Raw genomic sequence first — 18934 nt, 5'->3', positions numbered from 1 at the left:
GAAACCCAAGATTTGAAGCAAGCAACCCAACCTTACTGTTCTCTCAGAGGAAGTCCCTGTCCATCTAAGATGATCCCTCTTTGGAATGAGAACCTTGATTATAATCTAAGAGAAAGTCATTGAGTTTGACCATGGTTCCACAGAGAAAATAGGGTGAAATGCAAGTGGGGGGAAGGGCTTTCTTGTTTGTATCTGACACCAAGGTGACATCTTTTGTGTCTAGGTTCCCATCGTGGCACTTTGTCTTCTATATCTTCTCTCAAAAGTGAAGACCTAGACAACCTTAATTTGGAGCACTTATATTTCACACCTGAAACTATGTAAGTATTTAGCCCTACCACCATTTTATGACTTTTCCTTTCTCTGATTAAGAGTAGCCTAAGGATATTGAGTCAAATCCTGACTCTACTTACTAGTTGTGTGACCTTACACAAGTAATTCAACCAATCTGAACCTCAATTTTCTCATGTATAAGATGAAGATAATTGTAGAACTAGCCACATAAGCTTCTTGTGTTTATTCAGTTTATATACACACAGTACTTGCATTGAACAGTGCTTAGCATCCACAGTTAAGTACTATATGTGTTAACATAATTATTGTTATTCTTATTGTAAATACTTGATAAATATTAGCTGTTGTTATTGCAAAGGACCTGTTTTTCCATTGTTGCCTTTAACAATAAATAATTGGAAACACTAAAAAATAAGTGATCATTTAGGGGACTAGATAGGAAATCTAAAAACATCTGTATCACTAGCCCTACCTCTTTAAAATATTCCCAGGAGCCAAGTTCCACCACATTTACTCATTTTGAGTTTCACTAAGAACAGTTTGGACGTCACTTGAAGAAACTCCAATCTCTGGACTGCAGCTGAGAGAGGCAAATCTCATGTGAGAGATGTGGGGTCAGTTTAGTATCAAATAAAAATGTATCTATGAGTAACTAAACTGTATTCATTTTCAGTTGCTCAAAAGAAGGACACAGTTGGCAGTTATTTAACTGCAGCTTCTCATTTATTCCTATCTCCAACCCCCACTCCCCTCTATTTCATTATTGGCTTATGCTCATGTCTGAGGTCTCATGTACCTACCTTATGAGCTTTGATCAGTTGTATGCTGCCAAATGTTTAACAACTAGCTCTCTGGGGGGAAAATCCTGATTTATTCCTGGTGCAAACCCTCCCACCATGGCCTATTTCAAGCTACTGATATAATTCCATTGAATGCAGAGTTGGGACATAATAGGCATAATCAGCTTATATGAGCTGGTACTAACTGGCTTTAGCACACTACTGGTTTTGATGTTGACACCCAAGGTGGTTGCAGAAGAATCAAGAAACTGGTTGGCTTTGGTTGTATATATATCTACCCTCTTTCATCAGTCTTTTCCCTCAAATGTGTGGTCACTTTGACCTTTGATGTGAAAGTGGTACAAAGGAGTTCAGACATCTCTGAAAACGGTAGTACAGACTTTACTTTCATCATACATTTTTATCTGAGATACTTATTCTTTATGGGAATAAGTCAATGACTATTTCCCTTTATTATATGTGAAGAAAATATTGGCCACTCATATCTAAGGGCCTCCAAGGATGATTTCTTTATTATGAGTTTCAATCCCACTGAATCCTCCCAACTGCTGGGTTCCCTCTCTTAAAGCTAACAAGCTAATTGTTAACATAATAGGGTATTTGTATATGCCTGTCAAGAGCATAAAGTCTTGTGCCCAATGTAAGGGAGGCCTCCCTCAGTGGTTTTCAGTTATATAGATGAAGCCTCCAGCCTAATGATAATGGCACTTCTTTCCTGCACCTATGTCTGTCCTCTTCTTCCCGTTGGTGAATTTAAGACGCTTCAAAGAAAGGTGTGTCATGAACAACTATTTTGGAATTGGACTGGATGCTAAAATTTCTTTGGAATTCAACACCAGAAGAGATGAACACCCAGGACAATACAAGTAAGGAAAAGAAACTCCCCTCCCTATATCCAAACACACAATCATAATATACACATATCCTCCTACATCCCCTAACTTCCAGGCAAGAAAGAGAAAGAAAGAGGTTCTTTGGAAGTAAAACACATTGGTCCCAACGTTGGCCTAGTGTGATGGCTTGCTCCAAATGTTGACCTGGTTTGTGATGACTCTGCACTGGTATCCTGAACTTGGAGCTGCCTACAGAGTTTAGACCTATAGATTGCTTTGTAACACAGCTCATGGTGTTACTATTATTGAAAACAGATTACATTGACTATTCAGCAAATTTCCTACCTTTGTTCTGTATGTGAGAGCTTGACCAGGTCCTAGGAGTGGCTTAAGTCTGTTTTTGCTTGGCAAGGCTGCAAATTATCAAAGATTTCCCTACTAGTTCTTGGTGTCCCTAATCTGGTCCCCCTGGACCCACTGATTTTACCTTATCTGGTGTTAGCTTACTTGGCACCTTTTGGTACTTTTGTACTACAGACATACCTAAATGCAGCCTCAGAGTTCTTGTAAATTGAAACCTCAAGTAAAAAAAAAAGCATGCCTCCTTCCACCACCCCTGCCATCTGCTACCAGAACCTCTTTCTCAGAGCAGACATGGGCTGAGGAACAAGTACTTTATCAGATACGTGCTTTGCAAATAGTGTTTTCCAGTTGCTTGTCTTTTTTATGACTCATTTTATAGTAAACATTTTTAAATAGGTATGCATAGATGTATATAGGAAAAGATTTATAATTATAAGACAATGTTACCAGTGATTATTTCATAGAGATTCAGTTGCAGGGTAATTTTGATTTCTACTTTATATATTTCTTTTTTAATTATTGAAATATAATTGACATGCAATGTTATATTAGTTTCAGGTGTACAACATATTGAGTCAACAATTCTATACATTTGCTCAATGCTCACCAGGATAAATGTAGTTACCATTTGTCACCACACAATGTTATTAAAATGTTACTGACTCTATTCCCTATGTTGTACATTTCATCTCTGTGACTTATTTGTTTTATAACTAGAAGTTTGTACCTCTTAATCCCCTTTATCTGTTTTGCTCATCTTCCCACCCACATCTGCCTCTGTAAACCACCAGTTTATGTTCTGTATTTGTGAACCTTTTTTGGCTTTGTTTTGTTTTTATTTTTTAAATATTTATTTATTTATTTTTGAGAAAGAGAGAAAGCAAAAGCCAGGAAGAGGCAGAGAGAGAAGGAGACACAGAATCTGAAGCAGACTCCAGGCTCTGAGCTGTCAGTGCAGAACCTGATGTAGGGCTTGAACCTACAAACCATGAGATCATTACCCAAGCTGAAGTCAGAAACTTAACCAATGAGCCACCCAAGCACCCCTATTTTGTTTTTATATTCCACATACAAGTGAAATTATACAGTATTTGTCTTTCTCCGTCTGACTTATTTCACTTAGCATAATACCCTCTGAGTCCATCCATGTGGTTGCAAATGGCAAGATTTAATTCTGTTGCTTGTCTTTTTTTGTTGTTTATCTTTTAATTTTCTCAGTAGTATCGTTTGAAATACAAAACTTTACAATTTGATGAGTTCCAACTGATCAAGTTTTTTCTTTTATGGACCACGCTTTTGATGCCACATCTAAAAAAGTTTTGCCTAACCTAAAGTATCAAAAATTTGCTCCTAAGTTTTTTCCAAAATTTTTGTTGTTTTTGCTCTTACATTTAAGTCTATGATCTGCTTTCAGTTAGTTTTTGTGTATGGTGTGAGGTAAGGGTCTAGGTTCATCTTTTTGCACATGAATATCCAATTACCATATCACCAGTTTTGAAGCTATCCTTTCCCCCAAGGAATTGTGTTAGCACATTTGTCAAAAATAAATTGATCATAAATGTAAGGTTTTTTTCCCCTAAACTCTCACTTCTGTTCCAGTATTCTATATGTCTATTTTCACACTATCTTTATAACTGTAGCTTTATAATAAGTTTTGGAATTGGGAGATGAAAGTCCTCCAACTTTGTTCTTCTTCAGAATTGTTTTGGTCGTTCTAGGTATTTTGAATTTCCATATGACTGAACTCCTATTTTTATAGATGAGAAAACTAGATTGCCCAGAGAACTTATGGTTTCAAACAGAGTCCAAATAATTTTGTGCTAGCTTTCTTGCATTTCAAAACTCATGCTTTGTAGTGACTCATCGCGGCTCTACTTTAAAAGCTCATAGTAGGGCACCTGAGTGGCTCAGTCAATTGAGTGTCCAACTCTTGATTTCAGCTCAGGTCATGATCCCAGGGTCATGGGATCAAGCCCCATGTCAGGCTCTGCACTGAGCATGGAACCTGTTTAAGATTCTCTCTCTCTCTCTCTCTCTCTCTCTCTCTCTCTCTCCTCTGCCCCTCTCCCTCACTCATGCTCTCTTTCTGTCTCTAAAATTAAAAAAAATAAAAATAAAAGTTCATAGTAAACTCTATCCAACGTTTATAGTGATTTTAAGTCCCCTGCCTGTTTTTATCAGATATCCTATAGTCACTAGAACCCTGTCTTTCCCACCTCCTCCCCAAGTCTCCCAATATCCTTTGGCTGTCCCACATTTTCTCCATTGGCTCCTCCTTTATAATCTGCCTAGTAAGCTTAGCCCTATTCTATAGCACTGAACTAAGGGCTTGATATGCAGGTCTTGGAAATCCCTCCATTTTGCCAGAAAGGTTACGCTTCAAATATATGGCAGTATAAGAGTCACATGTTTCTAATGAAATTGATCCCAAGCAGCTGAAATTTTGTGCTCCTGGAATGGCACTTTCCAGGCTAGCTGGTGTGTATAAACCAGTTATGCTCATAGCTTTTTATGAGTATTGCTTTCTGAATATAGCCTATCTCTTCCAAGTCTGAGCTAATATCAACATCAAGGAAAATCAGCAAATTGGGGGGATGCTGGGGCTTCCAGGGTGCCCAGGAACCCGTTTCAGCAGGTGTTTGCATAGGGATACCCTTTATATTATCCTAGCATCCCCTCTTGTGTTCAGTTACCATTTGACAGGACTCCTCTCTATAAGAAGGCACTTGAAGATGGTTCTGGCACAAATATAGACACATAGATCAATGGAACAGAATAGAGAGCCCAGAAATAAACCCACAATTTTATGGTCAATTAATCTACAACCAAGGAGGTGTGAATATGCAATAGGAAAGATTCTCTTCAACAAATTATTCTGGGAAAACTGTACAGCTACATGCAAATGAATGAAACTGGACCATTTTCTTACAGCATACAAAAAAATAAACTAAAAATGGATCAAAGACCTAAATGTGAGACCTGAAACCATAAAAATCCTAAAAGAGAGCACAGGCCAATAATTTCTCTGACATAGTCTATAGCAACATCTTTATAGATATGTCTCCTCTGGCAAGGGCAACAAAAGGAAAAATAAACTATTGGGACTACATCAAAATAAAAGCTTTTGCACAGCAAGGGAAAAAATCAACAAAACAAAAAAGACAACCTACTCAATGGGAGAAGATATTTGCCAATGATATATCCAATAAGGGGTCAGTATCCAAAATACATAAAGAATTTATGCAGCTCAACACAAGAAAAACAAATAATCCAGTTAAAATGAGCAGAAGATGTGAATAGACATTTCTGCAAAGAACACATCCAGATGTCCAACAGACACATGAAAAGACGCTTAATATTATTAATCATCAGGGAAATGCAAATCAAAACATCATCACCACCTGATACCTATCAGAATGGCTAAAATGAACTACACAAGAAACAGGTGTTGGCAAGGAAGTGTAGAGAAAGGAACGCTCTTTCACTGTTGGTGAAATGCAAACTGGTTCAACCACTTGGAAAACAGTATGGAGGTACCTCAAAAAATTAAATAGAATTACCATATGATCCAGTAAGTCCACTACTGTATATTTACCCAAAGAAAATGAAAACACTAATCCAAAAAGATATATGCACCCCTATGTTTATTACAGCATTATTTACAATAGCCAAAATATGGAAGCAACCCAAGTGTCCATCCATAGATGAATGGATAGAGAAGATGTGGGGTGTGTGTGTGTGTGTGTGTGTGTAATGGAATATTAGCTATAAAAAAGAATGAAATCTTGACATTTGCAATAACATGGATGGATCTAGAGAGTATAATACGAAGTGAAATAAGTCAGAGAAAGACAAATACCATATTATTTCACTCATACGTGGAATTTAAGAAATTTAAGAAAACAAATGAACAAAGAAAAAAGAGACAAACCAAAAAACAGATTCTTAGGCATAGAGAACATACTGATGGCTACCAAAGGGGAGGTTGGGGGGTGGGGATGGGTGTAATAGGTGATGGGGATTGAAGATGAGCCCTGAGTAATGTATAGAATTGTTGAATCACTATATTGTACACCTGAAACTAATATAACACTGTATGTTAATTATACTTCAATTTTTAAAAACTTTTTTAAAAAGGAAGGCACTTGAAGAATAAGATGGTGTCTCCTCTTGCTTTTGTTCATTCATTTATCTTTATATTATTCAACCTCTGACTATCTTTCTCTACCTTTATCTCCCCATAGTAGCCGTCTAAAGAACAAGATGTGGTATGGCCTTCTGGGAAGCAAGGAACTTTTGCAGCGCTCTTATAGGAAACTAGAAGAACGAATACACCTGGAGGTGAGTGGAAAAAGAGGGCAATACTTCCTGGACATGGAGAAAGGAAATCTCATTACTTTGGGAACCAACTTTCCCCTATATCTTTTGTTCTTCCCAAGCTTTAACTCTGATCCTCCCTCGCAGCTCAAGGGAGGAAGGCATGAGGATAGATTTCCATTTTATGGATTAGAAAATGACAGCATGAAGAGAAAACAGAGCCCTCTCCCCATATCTGTAAAATGTCCCTTCATACTGGTATCTGAAGGGCCAACCAATGAGAACTACTCTTTTCTTTCAGTGTGATGGAGAAGCCATCTCCTTGCCAAACCTTCAAGGCATCGTAGTGCTCAACATTACCAGCTATGCTGGGGGTGTCAACTTTTGGGGCAGCAGCACAGCAACCACAGTGAGTATGGAACAAGGATCAGGGAAGGAAAAGGTTTAACCTCTCTAAGGTCTCTCATAAAGGGTAGCTGCACTGACTGGTGTAGGAAGTAGATACTGGGGAAATAGGAGGTAGACTGGGAACATTTATTAGCCCAGATATATGATCAGGGCCTATGTAAAAGGCAATCACCATTCCAGAATCAACCAAAGACCTCAGGATCAAACCAATTCTTAATTTTGCCCTGACTTCAAATTTTCTACTCCTAGGCCTGCCTGAAAGATCTTTGAAATATTTCTGTCTTTTCCAAGGAGTTCTGTCAATAAAACCTCCTGGGAAATTTGCCATGGCCCCTTTTCTCTGAGCTCACCCAAGAAGGTTATCAGGTCAGTGGGACTGGCCTTTGGGATTTATGATGCTAGATTGGACAGCGAGGAACCAGCTAAGAGTTGTCATCTCAAAAGGGGCTAAAAATTATGATCTCAGTGCCCTTTTCCCAGATTGGCTTCCTGACCTCATCTCTCCCCTTTTAATATGTAGTTTTTCTACTCTTCATGAGCTAGAAAAATTCTCACCAGGATCCTTAAAAGCATATGTGCTTGTGATAGACAAGGGGTCTCTCAAGGGTGGGATATGTGATACAGTTTTTCCTCCTCAGGAATATGAGGCTCCTGCAATAGATGATGGGAAGCTGGAGGTAGTGGCTATCTTTGGCTCAGTACAAATGGCAATGTCCCGTATCATTAACCTGCATCATCATCGTATCGCCCAGGTAGGCAGGGGCTGGGTAGGCATCAGAAAAAGGCTGGGCTTTGTGGCTACAACTTAGAATGTGGAGTACTCCCACGAATTAACTAGGTATAAGAGTGCCAGGGTAGAGGGAAATTATTTGGTGGGTGGGAAGGTGCTGGCTAAGGTTGGAAAGAGTTTGTGGGGATCAAAAGGAGCAAAAATCCCATAGGAAACAGATGTTTTTCCCTGAGATAATCTGATTCACATCCTTGCCAGTCCTGCTTCAGATACACATTAAGGCCATTACTGTGGGATTATCAGATTGGTCTGTAGCAGTTACCTCATTTTTCTGCCCCATTCTCCCTCGTCTTCTCTGGCAGTGCCATGAGGTGATGATAACTATTGATGGTGAAGAAGGTATCCCAGTTCAGGTGGATGGGGAGGCCTGGGTTCAGAGGCCAGGACTTATAAAGATCAGATACAAGAATGCCGCCCAAATGTTGACAAGAGATCGGGTAAGAAAGAAAGTCTCATCTTTCTCCTACATTGTCTCATCTACAGCTATCACTTGAGTATTGAATACTTCCATCAAGCAGAATTCCTCAAAGGGAGGTCTGCATGCCAATTATATCAGAGTCACCTTGGGTGCTTATTAGAAATGCACATTCCTGGGTCCAACACCAAACCCACTGAATCAGAATGGGGGTGGGTAGTTCCTGGGAATTGCATTTGTAAACAAGCTCTCCGAGACATTCTGCTATATACTGACATTTGCAAACCACTGTCCAAAAGAAGAGAGTGAGACAAGGAGCTCCCTCCTTTGGTTTTGGACAGTTATTCTGCTCCCTCGACTGCACAGAGTGCTAAAGTCTAAAGTGCTAAAGAAATCTTCAACAAGAGATTCTTCACTGAATATGGTCTTTAGGTTCCTCTAAGTTTCAAAATGCTGCATTCACAAATGTCACCCATTTAAGTCAAAGCATCTAAAGCTAGAAAGAAGACATTAATGATCAGATATTCAGTACTTAGAGGCTTTCTTCCACTCTAACCTGTGAACAGTCCATAGAAACAGTAATAGAGAGGGGAGGGGATGTCTAGTTTACAAACTGCCTATTTTGTGCTAGTCACATGTAGTCTCTCAGGTACTCCCAACAATCTTATGAGGTAGATACTCTTATTTCCATTTTACAGGTGATGAAAATGAAAACCAGAAATGTTAAATAATATGTGCTGAAGGTCACACAACCAGTAAATGATGAAGCATAATTCAAAATTAAACTAGATATGTCTGGCTCTAAAATCCGTCACAACATGTGGCCTAGATTTGGCAAAGAAGGGAGCATGAAAGGTGTTCCACTGTCTTATGATTGTGATGCCCTCATATAAGAGCTTCTGGAAGGTTAACATCTGACTGAAGCATGTTGTCTCAAGATGCAGCACAGTAACAACAACAACAAAATTTAATAGTGCCTAATAGGAAAGAGTAAGTAAAATGAAGGATAGATGTGGATGTGTGTAGATGAATGTATAGCAGAATGGATGGGGTCCTCTTTCTCCTTTACCCACCATACCCACAAATATAAGACTCACAAACAGATCTGCCATGTACTCTCTTAGCTATAGCAATCACCAGGATATGCCACCATCTTCATTTCCAGGACTTTGAGAACTCAATGAAAATGTGGGAGTACAAACATAGTGAAATTCAAGCTGCCTCTCAACCCCAACTGGACTCCCAGGAATCTCAGGATAGCCTCTCTGATGAAGAGTATGCCCAGATGCAGCACTTAGTTCAGCTTGCAGAAAACCTCATCAGCAAGTAAGTAGACTGACCCAAATACAGGGCTGGGAATCCCAAGAACAGATAGGGACACTTGTCTGTGTTGGCTACTAGAGAGCCTGGCCTCAGAAAGGAGTCTTTTCCAGAGCCCTGAAGATTGACAGGGACCCTGACAATCTAGGCAGAAAATAGTCTTTGGCTTAGCAATAAGCCAGCTTGAACCTCTCCCTTTAGCCCCAGAGATGAACTTTGATCTCCTGCTACCCCAGGCCCAATAAGACTAAGAATATTTATCCTTGCCCTTAAATATCAGGAGGGCCCCAGAGTTCGTGGAGTCAGCTACCCTTCTCTAGCCTGGTCTCCCACTCGCCCAAAGCATCCAACATCTAATTCAGGTGAGACAAGGATCAAAAAAGACAAATACCTAGAGAAGAACAGAAACATTTTCTGGCATAGTTGCCTACCCAACTCGAATACCCAGGGCTCTCATTTCTATCCTCAGCTCACCTCTCACCAGCACCCCACATCAGAAGTTTTTTTTTTAGAATGTCCAGACCCATTTATCTGTTCTTGCTTTATTACAGACTTACTGACCTGAGCAAGGTCCACCAGCATGTGTCTGTCCTCATGGATTCTGTGAATGCCAGTACTAACATCCTGAATGACATATTTTACAGCCAAGACAGTGGCAATGAGGCAGGTGCAGCTTCCTGCATTCCCAATGAGGTAAGAAAGGAAGGGGCAGATGAAGAAAAGGAGTCAAACCAAATAGGTAAGAAGGTGAAAGTGAAGGAAAGTGAGCCAGAGGCTGGGTGGAGAAACTGGGCAAATGATATGGCAGGAAACTGGTCTATAGAGTGAAAGGGAGGGCAGATATTCCTTGGCTTGTTACAGGTCCAGAATGGCTGGGCGGGGAGGGACAGGAATCCCATAGCAGATTTCATCAGCCTGAGAACTAGCCCTCTTCCTGATAGCTATCAACCACACTGGCCTCAGGGAAGAAATAGCCAATAGATAGAGAGAAACTTGGCATTGGCACTTCCTCATCTCTGGTGGATCTCTGTATAACCTGTTAAGGCAATGCCTGTCATTGAAACCTGAGCTCCAGGCTGCCTTGGTTTCCCTCTTGAGGATAAGGTCCAGATTAGGATACTTGGTGTTAAATGTACCATCCCACGACTTTACCCATTGCTGGGATATTTAAGTGATTCTTTTAAAAAGTAACTTTAATGCTAGACAAATAATACAAAAGGGCCATATATAGGATCAGGACCTCTCGAAATGTGGATTACCTATTTATTTTAGGCCATATCTTAGTTGGTGGAGGTCTGGAACTCAAAGCCTGGAGTTTCTTTTATTTATTTTTTCCTAATGAGCAAGTGATTTGTTTGAAAAGTTTATTTGATTTAAGCTACTAGAGAATTCTCCAATTATTCTGATTTTTACTTTATACCACATCTTTCATTTTAAAAAAGCATGATCAGTAAATTTAGGTTTTTTGTTTTGTTTTGGTTTTACATTTCAGTAATTTGGCCACATTAAAATTTAAAGTAGGTTTTATAATTTGTTTTTGAGTGTATCTATTTTCTTAGACATAATGTAAATTCTTGGTAGAGATTTTTCTTATGCTTATTTTAATTTACCACTTCTTTACACTCAAGAAGTCAAAGAATCACTTGTATACAATAAATTTGGACCCTTAAGTGATGCTACTATTAAGCTGAATATTTTTCACACTCATGAAGCTATAATGAATGAATTGGGAAATCTACCACCCTTCTCTTCTGATTTAAAGAATGCTATAAATTATCATTAGTTGATAGAATTTCAAGTGAATCTTCAGGTGCCTATATATTTGAAAAATTAAAACAATTGGTGGAAAATATTAATTAACAAAAATTTAATTGTCAAAAGTAATATGGATTATGTAATATTTCATTACATATTTATATCAGAAGTAAATTTATATTCAGGCAGCTTAATTTAAAATTTTAAAATAATTATGTTATTTTGCATTTATATAATCTACAGGAAGTGATGCATTTATTTTTCAATTCCAAAAGTAAAATAAACCTGAACTTGAAATATTCTAAGTTAATCTCCTTTTGATAGGCTTCTGTATTTTTTTGTAGAAACACAAATGTGGACTTTTCAGACAGCAGAATGTTTTTAGTACCACATTTTATACTATGTGTATAAAGTAATAAATAGCTAGCTTTTGCATATCCTGTGAAGAGAATAAGCCTGGAGTTTCAAAAAGAGATGGTTGAACTCAACCGCACCTACCATGGGGAAGGTGATTGTAGTATATCAGCAACAAGTAGCATCAGATTTACTCTCTGGTTTACATACTTCCTATTTCACTATATCCACAGCACTTGATCAATGGTGCCAAATGCCAAGGTCTGCTGCACCACTTCGTAGGACACACCAATAAAGCTGTACCAGTAGTTGACACCTCTGGTTCTGTCAGTTATGATTGGTTGATGCCCATGCTATACTAGTTGTACTATATTTTGAAAATTACTTTTTCACCTACAGCCACATCCTACTAGCCTTCTCCTACCTTCCTACAGAGAAGCCAGCTGCATGCTTACTAACCAACAACTCCCCTGTCTTTGTCCTTTCCCTTCTGTTCTTTTCCTTTCTCTTCCTCTCAGACTCTAAGCAGAAACGATGCAGTAGATGTTACATTTAGTCTTAAAGGGCTCTACGATGATACCAAAGCTTTCCTGGATGAAAACTTGGTGAGTGGAGGGGGTTGGAATAAGGGAGGGCAATCCCATCTGAAGATGGTCATGTTCTATGCTTGGTTCCAGAGTATTGGAAGACATGTAGGAACATTTTGGCCAGATGCTTACCCTGGAAGTCCCTGATGTGTCATCCTCACCCAGGATTGTCATTGATTGTATCAATTCACAGGTTATGCTAAACCATAGGGACTACCATATCCTTGAAAAAAAAGTCTCTCCTTCTCTGACAAATGTCTCCTGGGTCCAGACCAAGCCAATCAAAAGTAGGGTGTTCTCATCATACATAACACAGCTTCAGTAGAAAAGGATGAGCTCTTTTGAGTTGCTTTAAATCTTCGAAGTTTCCAAATACATTTGTCACCATGTGGGAAACTCAAGGTTCAAATCCAAAATCTGCCACTTACTAACTGTATTAGTTTCCTAAGGCTGATGTACCAAAGTACTGAAACCTGGGTAACTTAAAACAACAGAAATTTATTGTCTAATAGTTTTGGAGACAATCAAGGTGTCAGCAGGGCCATACTCCCTCTGAAAACCGTAGGCAAATACTTCCTTGCCCTTTCCTAGTTTCTGGTGACTGGCTGGCAATCTTTGATGTTCCTTGGCTTGTAGATGCATTACAATCCTTCATCTTTATATGGTATTCTCCCTGTGTCTCTGTCTTCACATGACCATCTTCTTATAAGGACACCAGTCACACTGGATCAGGGCCTACCCCACTCCAGTATGACCTCTCTGCAATGACCCTATTTCCAAACAAGGTCATATTCTGAGGTACTGGGGGCTAGGATTTCAACATATCTTTCTTGGGGGGAGGGAGACACAGTTGAATACATAACACTAGCTGTATGAAGTAACATCACATCTCTGGGTCTCAGTTTCCCTATCTATAAAATAGTAATTGTAATCTCTACCTCTCCAGGTTGTGAAAATTAAATTACCTGTTGTATATTAAGTACATAGCTAGCCTGGAACCTAGTACCAGCCTGATAGATGGTACATTTTTATTAGTGTTAGGAAAAATGGACTGACACTCAGTTTTTGAGCTATAAGAATAGTTGAATGTTTCTTATAATGCAAAGCCCATAGGCACACTTCACGAGTGTGCTCTGATGAGTCAACTGATCGTGACCACCCCATTTTTGGGTTGGCTGCTAAAGCCCTGAGGCAGGTGCTGTTCTTGCCTCTTATCTAAGGTTTATTTGAAGAGGAGCTTCTGAGTTGATATTGAAAGAAGTGCATCCACTTCCCCTTTTCCATTTGCACATCTAATTGGCACACTGCACAGGTGGCAGAGTGGCTAAGGCAATCAGGCCAGGCTGTCCTAGCACCTGAGCCCAAGCTAGAATCTTTCAGCCTTAAGCAACAGCAACAGAAGTACGTTCTATACATAGGCAGAACTCAATGGCCTTTCCAGTCTGAGCAGCAGGAAATATGAGAGCTTGGCCTCTCATTGCCACTCAGGCTTTCTTGAAGCTCATGGCATGAAAATTGGTTTGTGCCAGCCAATAACCCAAATTGAGAATATACCACACTTAACACAGGTTAAAGGCCTGATAATGACCACACACACATTACACACATCTAAATGAGACCAGGGGACAGGCAGCAGCTAAGAATGTCCACATATCTCCAGAAGGACTATGTCAGAGGTGGCATGGAAATAAAGCTTTTCATTTTGGTGTTGTTATTCTTCCCCTTGAAGAAAGAAGGCAGTAAGGAGCTCAGTGTTGGCAGAGTGATGTAGACTTATGATGAAGTAAATCCCACCCAGTAACTCCCACTTTCTTTATTTGGCAACCTCACTTATGCTATGTATGGCCATTGATGTGTTAGAATAGGAACTAAGAAATAAGCAACAAAGTCCTCTGAGTCACTTTGCACATTTACCTCAGAGAAGATTCCTGGACAATGTCTCCAATACAGCCAGAAGGATAGGAGAATAGAGCATGAGATTCAGTCCCACCAACCTACAATATTTTGAGCCTGAGTCTCTGGATGCCAAATAGGAAGTCATTAGGAAGCCATTTTATTATTCTCCTGTTAAGATTAGAAATCATTTTCCAAGGTCCCAAATCCCTATTTCTTCTCTGTGGCTTTGGGTTGACCACCAAACCCCTTTTGAGCATTGCTGGTAAGTATGCCCCTATGGACTCCCTGCCCCTTCTCCCTTACCTTGAAATGATAGCCATTTCTACCTGACACCTCCTATCCCCCATCCCACTGCCATCTGCATACACATGTCCCATGCATCTGGGCTACTCTGTACTGTCCTAAATCATTACTTGTAAAGCAAACACAAAAGATTATTTGTCATCACTGACTTGTTTCTCTCTCATATCCCATCCTGATGGACCATAATCTCCAACCCCATCCCCCACCTATTCACCTGCCATTTGTGACAGTGGGCAAGGCTCTGTTTGTGGCTGGAGGATCAAGTGGCCCATGCACAGCTAGAAGCCACATAAATGCCAGATTGAAAGTAAAGTATATGACAGGGAGGAGAGGTGAGGCCCAGTTAGGTGGGCTGGAAAGCATGTCCGGGCTGATGATAGCAACATGCATCTATTCTCCGAGCTCACTATTTAAGGGAAATTAACTATTTCAACTATGTTGCTAGTCTATGACTTGGTTCTTCTAAGTTGGAGATGGTCCCAGAAGAATTCGTTTTAACTCTCCATAGACTCTAAAGTGTTCATCCAGTGGGTTCTGTGGGTTATTAGTGAATGCTTAAGCTTTGCTGAACCTATGGGAAAAGCCATCTGGATCTCATTTCTTAATTACAAACAGTGACTAGCTGGGAGCAAAAGCACAACTTGTGGAGGCAGACCTTCTCCACCAGAAAGGGAAAATTTGAGCCAGTCTCTCTCTAGCCTTCTCCTTGCTTCACAAAGTAGCCTTTAAATTGTGGTGACTGTGTAATAAAGTTTCCCCTCAGCATCTGACCACCCCACATATCCTTTCTGGGAAGTGTGGTGTATAGGGTGGGCTACAGAGTTAAACATATCTGAGTTTCTGTCTAGCTATGTGATCTTGATCACCAAACTTCTTTGAGTCTGTTTTCTTGCCTATAAAATAAGAATAGTACCTTGTAAGGTATTATAAAGTTATTGGAAAGATAGAATATCATGTAGGCATAATGCCTGACATACAGCATGTGTTAGAAATTGGTAGCTGTTATTTAGGGGGACACTTTTATGTCTCCAGGGATTTGAGGGTCAGGGATAAGACCTTTGTTCTGGATCTTAAGCTGTAGGAGTATAACTCAAGTGTTCATTGTTATTGATCAAAGGACCTCTCTGCTTGCCAGACTGTGAGCATGCCCAGACCCAAAGAAATCACCACAATGTGGTTGTTTCCTGGATTTCCCTATTAAGAAAGTAAAGAACTAGCTACACTTTCTATTGACCCCATGGCCAAAGGATATACAAGTGCTACCCAAAGAAATACCCTGTGGTCTCATGGCCACTAGCAGGGACTGGGAGTGTGGGAGACAGCCAGAGTTTATGAAGACAGGGTGTTAGGAGTTGGACACCCACTCATTTTCCTGTCTTTGCCAGCTGAGAAGTGCTGAGGATGAAACCACACTGCAAACTACCCTGGATACCATGAATAAGGAGTTTGAAAAGCTATCTGAGATCAACTGGATGAATTCAATCCTTGTTTCAGAGGTGTGTTAACTGGGGATTAGGAAATAATGAGGAAGAGGGATTCTTCCTTGGTTCCCTCCTTTCCAGTGTGGACCAGGAGGAAACAGTGACTGATGTAGCAAAAGGCGTCCAAGTAGTGGCTTTCAGCCTGAGCTTAAAGGAGCCTCCTCCACCCATCTCCTCATCATAAGCAGACAGGACATGGTAGAAAGCACACTGAAAACTAGATGACCCTGTGTAAATAACCAAAAAGAAGAACTATTCTGTGGCAGGGGGTTATTGGGAAAGAATAAGCAAGATTGGTTTTTTCTATGCTGTTCTCTGGTCATAATTCCCCCTCCCTGCCCAATACCTGCTACTAGGAATTAGATTTCATCTGGCACATACAATTATGGCCAATACCAGTTGTGTGCATCCAACATTTGTTCCAAGTGGTTGGTGCCCAGGCTATATGGTGGTTAAAACACCTCTCTCTGCTACTTCCTGTCCCTCCCACTCAGGGAGCATAGCAGGCTCTCTCAGTGCCTTCCCTTAGCAGGTGTATGGCTTGAAAGAAAATCAAGCATGGCAGCAGTGGCTACAATATAGCTGTGAGATCAGGAAAAAGAGGAAGATAGGTTTATACTCTTCTTCTAATGGAGAGGATTGGAGGTATAAATATCTTGAGAAGAAAATCCCAAAGTTTCTTGGAATGTGTTTTGCTGAACTTTCTGGCAACAAAGTTAACCTGGGAATTATGCTTTATTACAACTAGTAGTAAAATAAGTACACTTTAGCAGGAGTGAGAGGACTAGGAGGCTAGGCTGGAATTAAAGATGATCTGTACAGCAGAGAATCCACATTCATAATTAAGAGCTACGTGTGGAGAACACTCTTCGCATTCCAGACAAGGAAGCAGGTGGCCTGTGAGGCAGGTTCTTCCATACATGAAGGTATTTGGTCAAGAAGTATGTTGCAGCTCACCAAACCATATGTATGGAAGAAGGGGTGTCTTTTTCTAATTCATGCAGAGGTGCCATATGAGCTAGCAGTTCTCCTAACAAGCTCACCCTTCCAATCCCTATCCAAATGACCTCAGGCAAAATATTTTACCTCTCTGAGCCATTGCTTCCTCATTTCTAAAATAGTGATGAAAATATCCACCTTGAAGGTTGTTTGGGGACTTAGAGTATTTATTAAAGCACTTAGCAAGGCACCTGGCATAGAGTAGGATCTTAGTAAAGATCATTTGCCTTCTTAGGGGATGGGACTAGTTTCCAATGCCTGGATAGATAGCAAATCCGTCTGCTTTCTGCAGCCATCCTTGTTCAGCAACTTGCCAGGTCTCTAGGAATTGTTTCTGAATGTTAGGCAACTAATGTTGACCTTCCTCTTGCTGTGGTTTCCCAGGAAAAATCTTCAGACACTGACAGCAGAAGCATCAAGTTGAAAGTTAAGTTCCCCAAATTGGGGAAGAAGAAGGTAGAAGAGGAAGACAAGCCTAAATCAGGCCAAGGAGCCCAGGGTTTTATTGGTAAGTGCCCCCCACAGGCATAGGGGTCATGAAGACTTTCCCAGAAGCTTGGGAACCTCCCAGGGACCTAAATCTCCCATTAGAAATATTCACGAGTATGGTGGTAATGGAGGAGGAGACGGACTGGGAGCCAACCTTAGGCAATGCCAAGCAGCCTCTTAGACAAAGTGTGAGTTAAAAAGTGATATTGACACTGGCAGTGGGACAACCTGAGAAGTAACCATGCTGTGTGGTCTCTGTGATACAGACAGCTGAAGAGAAAGATGGGAACAGGCAGTTACTTTTCTCCTTGACCCATTCCTGTGCTTGGTCAATAAAGTATGGCAAAATAGTCATACTTAGATCACTCTCACAGTCAAATACAGCTACAAGCTTTTGGTTGTGCTCCAAAAAGCAGTATTGTTTGATATGGTTTGGGGGTGTCAGTGCTGGGCACCTACAAGGTGAAGAGTAGTTTCTGTGACTAATCTAAACCTATTCATCTGTAAATCCCTGGAAATGCAAGTTTACTATATTTTATCATTTGAATTTTGGTGTCATCCCTTCTTCAGAGTTGGACTTAAGTGTTATTGATATGTCAGTGGGTCTCAAAAGAAGGTTCTAGAGTTGTCAGTTATGCCAATTGTGATGTCAGTGGTCTTTCCTAAATTTGGAGCCTAGACAACCTGAAAGCTTGAAAGATATACCAATAGTGGACATGAAAGGGTGGCTGTTTGTTTGTTTGTTTTTGAGGAAATGAGAGTCTGCACAGATGCCAAGAGAGAATTTCTTGGATCAAGCTATGTTTTCTCAGGTTTGGTCTAACTGGGTTGATTTCCTAAGAATCTGCCAGTTGGAGACCATGGTGTTTGAGAGTCTTTCTAAAAACTCTGAAGGGGTCAATAGCAGTTCCATGGATTATCAGGTTCTGAGAACGCATCCCATTTGTGTTTGCCACACATGGTTTCGGCTAGTATTTTTAGATGGTTCAGAGCCAGTTGGTACAATAGGAACAAACCAGTCTGTCTCCTAACAGACTCTTGTTGGGCCTCTTTAGGGTCCACACATTTGGGTATCTGGTAATGTGCTAACCTCATTATTTCTATACTTGTTTTTTCTCTAAAGGAAGTTTGTGGCATCGCAGAAATCATGAAGATGAAGCAAAAGATGATGATCCTCCAACATCAAGATTTCAACTGTAGTCCTTAAAAGCTGGAAGGAGAACTCACAATGTTTAGAATTCTACTACAAAACTCTCAAAACCTCAATACAGGCTAGACTAAATTATTTCAGAACAAACATGAGCACCACCAAGAAAGATTCTCCAGTTCTTTACACTAATATGCTTTTCCTGGACTCAATCAGGTCTCCTTAGAGGTTTACATTTTCTCATTGGCCAAAGATTCTTGTTCCGAGTTGTCTTGTTCAGTTCTCCTCTGTGCATCTTGAGCAACTACAGTATTTAATTGGGATAAGCTCATTATGAATGGCCTGGGATCTACAAAGGATTCAATAAAGTTCACTTGTTCAGG

General features: G+C 40.2%; 1 protein-coding gene across 1 annotated transcript in view; it reads left to right on the top strand.

Moving 5' to 3' along the window:
- The window catches only part of DGKK (diacylglycerol kinase kappa), a 177348-nt gene extending 158697 nt beyond the window's left edge, over window positions 1-18651 (top strand). The window contains exons 17-28 of the mRNA XM_049643853.1: window positions 224-320; window positions 1853-1960; window positions 6535-6631; window positions 6909-7016; window positions 7654-7767; window positions 8108-8242; window positions 9386-9546; window positions 10092-10233; window positions 12168-12254; window positions 15821-15931; window positions 17300-17427; window positions 18532-18651. Of these exons, the coding sequence (XP_049499810.1) occupies window positions 224-320; window positions 1853-1960; window positions 6535-6631; window positions 6909-7016; window positions 7654-7767; window positions 8108-8242; window positions 9386-9546; window positions 10092-10233; window positions 12168-12254; window positions 15821-15931; window positions 17300-17427; window positions 18532-18604 (1361 nt within the window). The 3' untranslated portion in view covers window positions 18605-18651. The remainder of the gene's footprint in view (window positions 1-223; window positions 321-1852; window positions 1961-6534; window positions 6632-6908; window positions 7017-7653; window positions 7768-8107; window positions 8243-9385; window positions 9547-10091; window positions 10234-12167; window positions 12255-15820; window positions 15932-17299; window positions 17428-18531) is intronic.
- The last annotated feature ends 283 nt before the right edge of the window (window positions 18652-18934 follow it).

Source organism: Panthera uncia, chromosome X (assembly GCF_023721935.1).
Source record: "Panthera uncia isolate 11264 chromosome X, Puncia_PCG_1.0, whole genome shotgun sequence".
NCBI classification, from domain to species: Eukaryota; Metazoa; Chordata; class Mammalia; order Carnivora; family Felidae; genus Panthera; species Panthera uncia.
The sequence above is the reverse complement of the archived record's forward strand: the minus strand, read 5'-3'. Positions and strand labels throughout refer to the sequence as shown.